The sequence below is a fragment of the Tarenaya hassleriana genome, unplaced genomic scaffold (assembly GCF_000463585.1).
Source record: "Tarenaya hassleriana unplaced genomic scaffold, ASM46358v1 Cleome6, whole genome shotgun sequence".
Classification (NCBI taxonomy): Eukaryota; Viridiplantae; Streptophyta; class Magnoliopsida; order Brassicales; family Cleomaceae; genus Tarenaya; species Tarenaya hassleriana.
In genome coordinates this window covers 4,963,185-4,974,737 of record NW_010968505.1, presented here as the reverse complement: position 1 = coordinate 4,974,737, position 11,553 = coordinate 4,963,185, and the positions used below count along the sequence as shown (strand labels likewise).

Genomic DNA, 11,553 nt, shown 5'->3' with positions numbered 1-11,553 from the left:
GGGAAGTCTAGACATATTGGTTTACGACATAGCTATGTGAATGGTCTTATAAAAGACGGGGCCATAGTGGTGGATTTTGTGCGTACGAAACAAAACTTGGCTGATGCTCTTACCAAGGGTTTGTCGAAGGACATATTGCACAAAATGACTATAGGGATGGGTCTTGGGCCTATTGATTAAATCACAATTAGAGGAATCTCAACTCAACGTCTAATACAACGTTAGATCTTGAGTTCAATGAGTTAAATCCTCTAATATGTGGTTGTAGATGCTTAGAAGTAAATCATCCCGAGGTAAGCATCTTGGTTTGCAACGTAAAGAGGTTGTTTTATACTTAATGAATTCTTTGACAAAGTGCTTTGTTGCAGAGCATGATTTGAAAGAATTCACCTATGCGAGCATGAAGTGTGGCCGCTTCAAGATGTTGGTGGCTCGACATCTATGTGCTTGTGAAGGGGATATGGACACATGGCCAATATAGTGTCAAGATATACATGGAAATGTATTGATTCTGTGTGTGTGTATACATGGTAGCTCAACTAGGATTACGTAGGTTCAATCGTTAGCGACACCTACGGAATTCGAGTCTATTGTTGTATATTACACTAAGTAGAAGTTCAATCGTAAAGACACTTTCATTTATGAGCAGAATTGTGAAGATGAATGATTAATTGCTTGATTGTCCATTGTTTATTTTACTCTAAAAATGGTGGAGGATTGTTGGTATTTTTAGAGTAAATGAATGGGGTTTATTAATAATCTCTCAAGAGATTCATAGTTATATGTATTACGGATATGGTGGAGGAGTTAAATGTTCGTAAATGATATAATATAGATCGGTGAAACACATATGTGTTTGGTAGTAAAGTTGTTCGGTTTGTGAGTGAGGTATACCTCAAATCGGGTGAAGTAGAACTCCGTCTTCATGACGAAAACGAAATTTTCTTTATAGAAATGTAACTCGGTCCGTGTTAGATTTAACTCGGACCGTGTTGATTGTCTGAGGAAAAAATTCGTGTTGCACAGAAATTTGACACGGCCCGTGTCATGTGGAACTCGATCTGAGTCAAAAGTCTGTGAGAAGTACTTCATGTTGTGTCAAGTGTAACTCGAAACATGACAGTTATATACGAACTGATGCGATTCTTCGCGTAATAACTGCAGATTTTGCAACTTTTGGTGATGTTCTTTGGTGTTTATATACTAAAGACGTCAGAATAAGTTGGTAACGAGATTAATTCGATTTTTGAGAGATTTTGAGAGCACTTTCGGAAGTTTCTTGCAAAAACTCTCCCGAAAGCTTTTGTTCATCTTCTTCTTCACGTTTCCTTGTCTGTGCGAGCAATTCTAGAACGTATTTCTCTTCATTGTATCTCAGAATCGTATTCCGGTAGTCCTTGCTCGTAACGGACGGAATAACGGTTTTAGGAAAGTGTCTACACGCCTTGAAGAGATATACGGTCCCTCGATTCGATTTCATTCTCGTTTTTCCGTTGTTTTTCCTCTAGATTTCTAACAGAAACCTAAGACTATCAGTGTTATATATATCGAAGTTAGAATTTATGTATTGATTTGACAGTAATTAACGAATTGATTGTGTTAGCATGAAACTCTCACTTTATCAAAACTATAAATTTATCATATAAACAAAAAAAAATATCCCTGATTTATAGATATGCTAACTATGCACATACTAAACTATAAACCCTAATACATAATAATACCGATAGAATTATCTCTTAGATTGTTCATTGCGTCTAGTTCATACGTTAATATGTTATCATAAAAATGTAAACGAATAGCCAAACAATTGATATTTGGCATTGCATATATTCGGATTCAAATGGGAAAAAAAAATCCAAAGAAGAAATAACAAATTGTTCCCTGAAAAAAAAAAGGGCATCGACAAAATTTGGATACTCATTCACACGTAGATATATCGCTAAAGAAAGACCGAAACATTCTTTACAGCAAAATAAATGAAAGAAAAAAAAATCTATGTAAAAAAAAAATCATAAACCCTGATCCCTGCACATAACGGAGAACCGGCTTGGCCGGGGCCGGAATTCGGAGCGACGCCGGAGATTTTGAGACGACGGAGGTCGAGACAGAGCCGCCATTGTTCTCTTCGCGACCTCTCCTTCTACTCCTCCGATCCTCGCCAGCGAATTCACCATCGCCGATCTACGAAGCTTCAATCCATCAGTAACCGCGAACTCGCGAATCGGCACCGGACTCGGACTCGGACTCGGAGCTTTCGTGGTTACGGCTTTGCCACCGCCGATTGCAGATCTCCGGTGGCGAGCGCAGCGGAAGGACCCAGGGTGCGTGGTAGGAGAGCACAAGCACGTCGGACGTGGCCGTGGCAGCGGCGGCTTTGGATGACCGGAGACGGAGGCGGAGAAAGAGTGGCGGACGCCGGAGGAGATGGAACGATCGCGAGGGAAGCGTTGGGGGTGGTCGAGGTGAAGGAATCTTTCGGTAGTCGCCATCGTCAGAGTTGAGATTCTTCTCGTTCCGTTTGATTCGAGCGCTCTATTTATTGAGATCTCAGGCGGTTGGCGACTCGTCGTGAAGGGTAAATTTGTAATTTTATTAACTCATGATCTTTCCTTTTTTCTGTCAAATTCTTTTTATTTGTTCAGGCTGTGTCTGATTTTCCTTTCTTTAATATTTTTTTTGCTTGATTTTCAGTCTATACTGATATCTATATTAAGCATTATTTTATGAAAGATTATTTACAATATAAATACTATAAATCAAAGAAACAATTTTTTTTTGCCATGAAAATCCGATTTATTTATTTATTTCCACCAGTCATGAAAATCCAATGTATAGACTATATCACCAAATCAAGGAAAACTTATAACTAATTAGAAAAGGAAACAGATGAAGACACAACAAAAAAGAAACATATATAAAAAAAGGAAATGATAAAAACAAATGTAAAACTGGGAAAAATGATAGCTTGCAGAAGAAGCTACCTATACGCATGAGAAAATCGCAACGGCCTTCAAATTCGGTAAAAAGCTAAATCGCGAAATTTGAAAGAATCACAATTTCATCACGATCATAAGAAATCTGTTGCCAATATTTTCTATCGAAATATTCAGAATTTTGTGATAATAACATTTTTTTTTGTTTTAACCGATGTTTTTTAAAATAAAAATAAAGAAAGGTTAAATAAAAACTTCATCGCAATGCCTCTATCATTGTTTTATTTAATCTATTTTACAAGTTCCTACATTGCCTACCAGATACACAGTAATGCGATTCTACAAATGAAAGATGCACCATGAAAAGTTTAAATTGTTTGGGTTATTTCTTAATAAAATAACGTAAATTTATCCAAGATTAGTTAACTAAACTGATAAAAGATAAAACAAACGTCATTTATAACCTGAATTCAAATCTCCGTTTGAAGAGATCCATTCACTTAGATTTTTTTGGGTCGTAAGTTGGGAGAACTTCCGAATTATAAAAAAAAAAATCGAAGTGGAATTATTTAATTTAACATCATGGACTAAATTGAAAAGAATAATATGCGCATGTCAAAAAAATAATTATAAAGCTGTGAGATCTTTGAACAAGATGGATTCAATCTCTATAAAGCATGTTAATCATCTTCCCATAAAAGGAAATCAAAAGGGTATCATCAATCAATCTGTGTGCAAAGCATCGTCCAAATCAAGATCCAACCCCACACGATTCTTGATGGAAGCAGAGGCATGGCACGACCCGTGTCTGCTGCATCTCCTCGTCTCCAGCTCTCTGAATCTCCCGACGTCGAAGCCGTACTTGTCGAGCAGCTTCCTCTGTCTGAACAGGAACAGCCTCTTCATCAAGTCCTGATAGCTCGGATCCCTCGAAGTGATGAGGAAGTAGCCGTAGCCGACGATCAAACCAGTGGCTGTGGTGAAGAACGTGATGGGTTCCATCACGTCCCACGAGAATTCCCAGAAAGTTAACCTGAAGAGGACTCCGACCTGAACCACGGAATAAGCGAGGCCGCACCATAGGATCCTCCTCACCTGTTTATGAGCCTCGACGTCGATTTCTTCCTTCAAGATCTTGAGCTTCTTAAACTCCTCTCTCGTTGGATCATCTTCGGGTGTGAGCGCGAGGGGTACTGCTTTCCTTATCCGATCCACGACCTGGGCGAAACAAAAAGATGGGACCGGAGACAGAAACTAGGGTTAGACCCAATCGGGGACGAGGTGACATCGCCACTTGCCTCATCAAGGATTGTATAATCGTTACCAAATCAGAACGGATATAATAATCTGTATTGTTATAATTTCTTTAAGATTGAAAAAGTCGAATTCGAAGCGAATTGGATCAAGAACGATCGAAAAAATTGAAATTTTGTTTAAAAAATAAGTATTTTTATCAATAAAAATCGAAATCAAATTGATAGAACTAAGAAAAATTCAATATAAAAACCGGATACAATTTTTTTGAAACCGAAATAACCGAATCTGATAAAAAAGTTTGATCCTCACAAGATCGAGATCGGATTAATTAATAGATCAGATGATCTGGTCGAAAAAATTTGAACATGTAGAGATCGAGATCAGACATTCCAAATCTAAAAGAAACACGTAGGAAACCAATTGAGGATATATCATACATATATATAACCTTGTCGGGATGAAGGTAGACTGAGTTCCTGAAAATGAGGACGAGACCGGCGTCGTCGAGGACACGAGCAAAGGCACGAGCTTCGTCGAGAGAATTGGCAATCCCCATCTTCTCAGAAGCTTCCAGAAGGTCTTTGTAAGCCATCACTTCCTTCTCCGCCACACTCTGAAGCTTCTTCTTCATCTCCTCCACATTTTCCATTCTCATATGCTTCTTGGCCGTCTCCGGCGTCGGAGATGGCTCCGCCGTAATGCCCCTGCACCACCGCCTCGACGCTGTGCTCGCGGTCAACCCCACCGTTCGCCTCACAAGACCCGCCGTCCACATCTCTCTCTCTTCTCGTTCTACGACGAACCCAGAAATTTCTGGTCGGCCTATGGGGATTTTCGATAGAAAAAAAAACCGAAGTATGAATCCAAAAAAATAGGATCGAGACGAAGAGGAAACCAAAAACTTCGACTCGTTTTCTTGACGCAGTCTCTTGCACTGTATCCGACAATGTGTTTGGAGTTCGTAATTTGGATTTTGCATGTTAATACGAAAACTTTATTTTGTGAAAAAACAAGATGCTCGTCTTTTTTTTAGAAAGATTCTTGTTCCACTCTTAGTTGTCTATGTAAGAAGTAAATTATATAGCTTGGATTATGTTCTTTTCTCACTACTTTTTTGATAATCAAATATAGAATATAATCAAATTTTAAAGTAGAAAACTTTTGTGAAGGAAAAGTGTTAGTATTTCCAGTTTAGAAAACACTAAAGAATTTTAAATGTTTCACATTTTATTTTGTGACATAATATTGGAATCTTTGTGTGGTTTGGGGCATGCTATAATTATTTTCACATCACCTCTCAATTATTTGCGCTGCCTTTTTTACTTTATCACAAATTATAATTTTCATTACTTTCATCACATTTAATGGTTAAACACTCACAAACTATAATTTTCAATACTTGTCCTCTTGAAAAATACGAGGCCAAACGGGAGTAATTTATTCGGGTTTTGGTTCGGTTATGTTTGGATCCGGTTATTTCGATTTTGGAAAAAGGAACATGCATCAATTTTCCTTAAAGTGTGACACAGTGGAAGAACGCTTGGTTTTATTTGATGTTTCTTCCGGAAGACAGGGAAATAAACCTGTTATGAAAGGACCGCTGGAAGCTGTCGCGATGTTCTGACGCTCTGCCACCACATAATCTTTGGTCTTGTAAAGATACAGGCAAGCCTGACAAGCAAACTGTTTCAGAAGGAAAGAGAGGATGTTAATACGAAGTATATAAACTGACCAACTATATTGTCAAAAACCTCTTAAAACACTTTTATTACCTTTTTCCCTTTTTGTCAACAAACTTCCAAATTAAGTATTCACATTTTTTTTATTAACAGTCCATGCAACAGTATTTGAAAGATACTTACCTCTCCAGCGTAATGTGATATCATGAAACTGGTTCAATATAGCTTTGGCTTGCTATTCCGCTTGCAGTTTTTGAATGTTTGATACAGCTTCTGAGCAAATGTTTCATGTGTTGACATCGGAAACATCCATACAGCGAGAAGCAATTAGCATCAAATAGAAATGCAATGGACATCTAATGCATAAAGGCAGAACAAAAGCATAAAAACTCTGCAGTAAGTTCCAGCTGCATATACCATGTTTCATCTAAAAGATTAATGACTCATCCACTTGCTTTAGACATAAACATATGCCGAAAAATGAGCATAACAACAGTAGCATAACTGCATTATGAAAAAAAATGAGATAAGAAGACAGTGACAAACAGATCCTTGTTATCAGCAAATTCTATGTAACTCCTGTTGATTTCTTCTTTGGTATATTCTTCTCGTTCCATGTTAAATACGGTAATTATATGTCAATATCAAGTACTACGACAATATACATTAAAAAGCAACATAGTAAGAGGCCAACTGACCTGGTTGAAATGCTGTTGCGCCTTTTCATTGGTGAAATTGATACAACACAGCTCAAAACTAATAAGCAGCACTTACTTAAGGAGCTCAGCCTTATTATGTTTGTATCTTGATTTCTCATCCTTCAAAACCGAAGAGTCCACCTCTGGTCCTTTTGCAAATTCAACATTACCTAAAAGCAGGATTGCAGCAACAACTTTAAAACTTGCTCCTTGGAAGGGATTGCCAGAATAATCAACAAGACATTTACAGCAGAAAGCATGCTATTCTTAAAAAAGACGAAATGGAAGGCTTACCTCTTCTTTTTCACTGATACCGACTATATCCATTGCTCTTCCTCAGCATCATCGACTCCATCGAGCTTATAAGTAGTGGAACGATCAACAATCAAGTAATATAAGCTTACAGGACCTCATTATGAAATACTATCTAAGGCAGGTAAGGAGAAACTAAAGATAGAAATTAAAGTAGATAGAATCATATAGAGACACTAAGCAAATCTCAATGTACTGCTACCAAATGGAACCAAAAAGAATCAATTCAATCTATGAAAACTCTGAAATTCTGTAACCCTCAAATGTTTCCCTGAACTATTGGAAAAAAAATTATTTAATTTTCATAACACCTAAAGGAGCAACCTTTCCTTTGAGAAAAACCAACCATATCCCATATGCATAACTATTGTAGTATCCCTTCTCATTGGCAACCATGTTTTCATCATCATCATCATCATCATGTAAACCGATTCAAGAACCTGAGTTTTCTTCTTCCTCTCCTCCTTCTCCATCTTTTTCCATTTTCCCTAAAAGATCAAATCAGATGAGATGACTAACAAAAGGAATCGCACTTTTCTCATTCTCCAGTAATACGTTTAACAAGAAGTTCCATCAATGATTAGACGTCGAAATATAGATCCCATGAAAGGATCTCCACCAACAAATGACAAATCAGAATGAAACCTTTTCCTTCACCCGCCAGAATCCAAAGAATCACTCCGTAAACCTTAAGAAGAAACCAAAAAAGCAAAAGAAGCAATCTTTAAGAAGACAACGAAAATCTTGAGATTTTAAAGATTACCATGACAAGTCCTTCCCAGGCGACGAGGGGTAAATGATCGGAGAACAATTGCACCGGTTTCTGCGTCGTTTCAGAATTATCCAAACAAGTAAACAGAGCAGATGACGAAGATCAGAGACCTGTGAAGAAGCAAAGAACACAGACGACGAAAAAAAGGGATTAGGAATTTGTCTCTCTAGAAGCTGAATCGGAATTCTCTCTCTAGAAAACCCCTGACACAGCTATTGAATGGGGCAAGCTCTTCTCTGCGGCGTCTATGGCATCTTCTTTATAGTTTTCGCTCTCCTATTGTTCCTCTCTCTCCCTAATCGCCGCTGATCTCAAGGCAAGAGTGACCGTATATCTTTATGACCGTTTGCTGTCTCTGTAATTTTGAATTATATTGATAAAAATTTTAAAACTCTTTATAATTCAATCACATATTGTTTTCTAATGTGTCGGATATTAAAATTTATAAATTTCTGATATATTAATACAAATTTTATACAAAAAAAAAATTAAGACTTTAAGGGATATCATAACCATTTTATATTTTTTAATATTAATTTCATATTTTGAATTGTTACTCTCTCTCAAATCATCACCATTGAAACACAAGTCCACAACGAAGATTGACCGTTGATCTCCTTCTGAAACGCAAACCCACAACGAAAAGTGACCATTATATATATACGTATATCCATATATATTATTTATGATGTTTCACTCCCTGTTTTTAGCTCTTTGTAATTTTGAATTATATTGATAAAAAATGAATAAAAAATTAAATTTTAAGTTATTATTATGAACACTATCATAAATTTAAATTCTGAATTTTGAATTATATTGATAAAAAATTAGAGAAAAATTCAATTTTATATTAATATTACGAACGCTATAATAAATTAAAAAACTCTTTATAATTAATTCACATATTGTTTCCTAATCTATCGAATATTAACATTTATAAATTTTGAATACGTGAACACAGATTTTATATAAAAAATAAGATCATTTTTGTATTTTTTAATATTAATTTCATAATTTGGTAATTGTAATAAATATAAAAAATTATTCATATACTAGATTTATACTAGGATATCTTACTGAGAAATAATGAGAATCCAATTCTATGGATAGTTTTAGTTTATGGAACCGATTTGTGATGTAATCATGTAACCAAATCTTCACACTTGGTCTCAACTCAACCATCTACATAATACAAATGAATAGTCTCATCTAAAGAGGGTTGCCATCAATGGAGAAACCGGCCAGTTCTTGCTCACAACACCAGAAAAGTTCCCTTGCGTTGTAGCTGCAACTCCAGAAAGCAATATACACGCGTATACATATATGCATATACATCGTTTCCGGTTGCAGTGGAAAGGCAAGTGAAGCTAAGTCTCTTCTAGATTCTGCATGTCAGATTGTCACCTTCCTGTAAGAACAAGACCAACATGAAGCACCATCCAGATAGATACTGTATTGTAAGAAAAGCCGATATTTGCCATTGATCTAGTTCTGTTGGTTCTATTCGGATTCTTTGGTCAGGACCCAGGTTTTCTTTTTGATGTCAAGTTCCAAAATTCAAGAGAAAGGAGTTTACCTTTATCGTTTTCGATTGATTTCTCTTCATTTGCCTCGGGAACATATTTTTCAAGGTACTGCACGATCGTTTTCCAGTAAATGTCACCACCAGACAGCCATGTGTCCATGTGCATCCCAGTAGGAAACTCCACGAAGCTGCGCTGAGCGGTGCGTGCGGCAGCTTTGGCATACAGCATTTTCATGTGAAATGGTGGAACCATCTCATCTTGAAGGCCAGAGAGGAAGAGTATTGGCTGTTTCACCTGTTATCAGTAGGAGTTCATGTTTTCGTGAGATCGTTTAAAGCTGAAAAAACAGAGAAACCCGTAAACAAGGAAGTCATGCTCTTCTTATATCGGTTTACTAATTGATCGAGAAATCTGATTAGGTTCACAGAACAGCAAACAATATATGATCCCCAGAAAATTTAAACATTCAGTTAAAAGAAACGGGGAAACGTGCGGCAGTTTCAAAGATTTTAAGATGAGAGTTTAGTTTTCTGTCTGATCAAAAGTACCATCTTTGCACCTGTCCAATTTAGTGATTTATATGACAGAGAGGAACGGGAGGCCAAACAAAAGAAGATGATGCGAGACAATAAAATCTGCTTTTTTACCTCACCGATGACATCAATCGTACTCCAAGGAGACCGAACAACAAAATTAAGAAGTTTCAGGCTTTTCGAACCACTTCCTCCAATAAACCACTTCAAGAAGGGCAACAATACACCAGCCATATCAAGAATAGATGTGAAAGTATTTTCCAGAATCAGCGCAGCAACCTATAAAAGGAGCCAGTGGAGATGATGAGCAAACAACTCGAAGAGCATAACCAAAAATAGACAGCAGAAATATTCCCTGAAAAAGAAAAGGATCGGCTAAAATCTATAGAGAGACTCCAACAAGCAACTGACTAAGCGGACAGTCTTACAAGAATCAAGGATTCAGTTAAAAGCATATTACTCAAGGCATCTAGAAAATTATAATTTTGTCAGGCCGATTTGGAGAAAAGACCATTAGTCACATTTACCAGCATAGATTGCAATCCCAATGTTGCTAAATATACCCATGAGCTAACTCTCCCTACTCATAGTGCTACTTTCATGGCTAAATATTATTACCTTGTCCGGATTGTTTTTGGTAAGCACTGTCCCAACAGCTCCCCCAAGTGATCTCCCAAACACAACTATCCTAGATGTATCAATGTCAGTCCTTTGACACAGGTGATCCAGTGCAGCCTAACGAAAGTAAATGAGATGGAAGAGCCAAGGAGGATTATGAAACAATTCCAAGAGCTTAGTACTATTTGGATAAATGTACAGAGACTAGGAAACCTGAGCATCCTTTGTGATTCCATGTTGTGAAGGATAGCCATCACTTGCCCCGTAACTGATTACAAGGCAAGCAAATCAAACAGAATTTTAGGCGGTCAAACAAGAAGCAGCATCACGTAAACAGATTCAAAGTCTAAACAGATTCAGCTAACTGAGACTGACCCTCGATATGAAAGCATGAACACATTGCATCTCAAGTTTTGTATCATAATCCGGACCATTTCTAGACGGTGAGCGATATCTATGGTTCTGCAGTTAAGGCGGCCATCTCAGAAGCAAAGAATCCATCCAAAACACAAAATGGGCAGATACAACACAGAAACTCCTACTTGTGTAATTCCCAAGACCCATATTGATCACAATAATGAAAAAAAGGATACTTCCGGCATTCTCCTGGAAGAACAGAACAGTTGGACCTGCATAGCAAACATCAGCTAAGCTAGTCACCACCAGACAAGAGATCACAAAATAAGGTGTTGCATGATAAGATAGATTTGATCTCCGCGACAAGCTGCACCCTTTTCCACTAGAATTGAAGATGACTACAGAATTCCATAAATACTAAAAGCAATAACTCAAAGTTCCAGCTAAAGAAAAAGAAACCCGAACCTAAGAACGAAAAAGGGTTATCTCAACGCATCGAAATTCAGCAGATTAGAGAGCACCCAAACACGCAAAACCAAATCTAGCCAGGAAAGAGAAAGCTGAATCGAAGCAGAAGTCAAATTAAGCCCTATGAAATGAAACGGACCTCGGCAATCGGGGAAGAACTTGATGAACCAGGCGTGGAGGCGAACGCCATCGGAGGATAGAAGCCAGACATCCTCGTAGATGAGTCGGAGCCTAGCGGGAGTGATAGGGTAGGACTTGGTGAGACCCGGAAGCACCGGAACGTAGACGAGCCTCTCCTGAAACGCCACGAGCAGCGCCACTCCCGCTACAACTATGCCTCCGGCTCCGTACAACAACGCGCTCACGTACGACACCATTCTCTCCCTCTCTCTTTCCC

At 37.7% G+C, this 11,553-nt stretch overlaps 3 protein-coding genes across 6 annotated transcripts in view; all 3 read right to left on the bottom strand.

Annotated features, from left to right (window-relative positions):
• Nucleotides 1-2,012: 2,012 nt before the first annotated feature.
• On the bottom strand, nt 2,013-2,492 carry LOC104799741. Its single transcript, XM_010522382.1, has one exon. It carries the CDS (start codon nt 2,490-2,492, stop codon nt 2,013-2,015), a length of 480 nt encoding a protein of 159 aa, XP_010520684.1.
• Nucleotides 2,493-3,543: 1,051 nt separating this feature from the next.
• Nucleotides 3,544-7,987, bottom strand: LOC104799625 (calcium uniporter protein 6, mitochondrial-like). 4 transcript variants are annotated; one of them, XM_010522250.1, is made up of 8 exons: nt 7,646-7,987; nt 6,865-7,570; nt 6,571-6,740; nt 6,290-6,376; nt 6,056-6,145; nt 5,777-5,876; nt 4,642-5,015; nt 3,544-4,154 (listed from the first exon to the last, which is right to left on the bottom strand). In XM_010522250.1, the coding sequence occupies exons 5-8, from the start codon at nt 6,077-6,079 to the stop codon at nt 3,660-3,662; spliced, it is 993 nt and encodes a 330-aa protein (XP_010520552.1). In that variant the 5' UTR covers nt 6,080-6,145; nt 6,290-6,376; nt 6,571-6,740; nt 6,865-7,570; nt 7,646-7,987; the 3' UTR covers nt 3,544-3,659. The 4 variants fall into 4 exon arrangements, with proteins under 4 accessions (XP_010520552.1, XP_010520553.1, XP_010520554.1 ...); XM_010522251.1 differs by having other exon boundaries at nt 6,865-7,370; XM_010522252.1 differs by having other exon boundaries at nt 6,865-6,929.
• Nucleotides 7,988-8,738: 751 nt separating this feature from the next.
• Nucleotides 8,739-11,553, bottom strand: part of LOC104799624 (protein bem46) — a 2,965-nt gene continuing 150 nt past the window's right edge. Inside the window, exons 2-9 of the mRNA XM_010522247.2 lie at nt 11,296-11,553; nt 10,925-10,960; nt 10,707-10,785; nt 10,545-10,599; nt 10,332-10,448; nt 9,828-9,992; nt 9,231-9,474; nt 8,739-9,062 (exon numbers count right to left, since the gene is read on the bottom strand). Coding sequence (XP_010520549.1) covers nt 9,055-9,062; nt 9,231-9,474; nt 9,828-9,992; nt 10,332-10,448; nt 10,545-10,599; nt 10,707-10,785; nt 10,925-10,960; nt 11,296-11,533 — 942 coding nt within the window. The 5' untranslated portion in view covers nt 11,534-11,553 and the 3' untranslated portion in view covers nt 8,739-9,054. The remainder of the gene's footprint in view (nt 9,063-9,230; nt 9,475-9,827; nt 9,993-10,331; nt 10,449-10,544; nt 10,600-10,706; nt 10,786-10,924; nt 10,961-11,295) is intronic.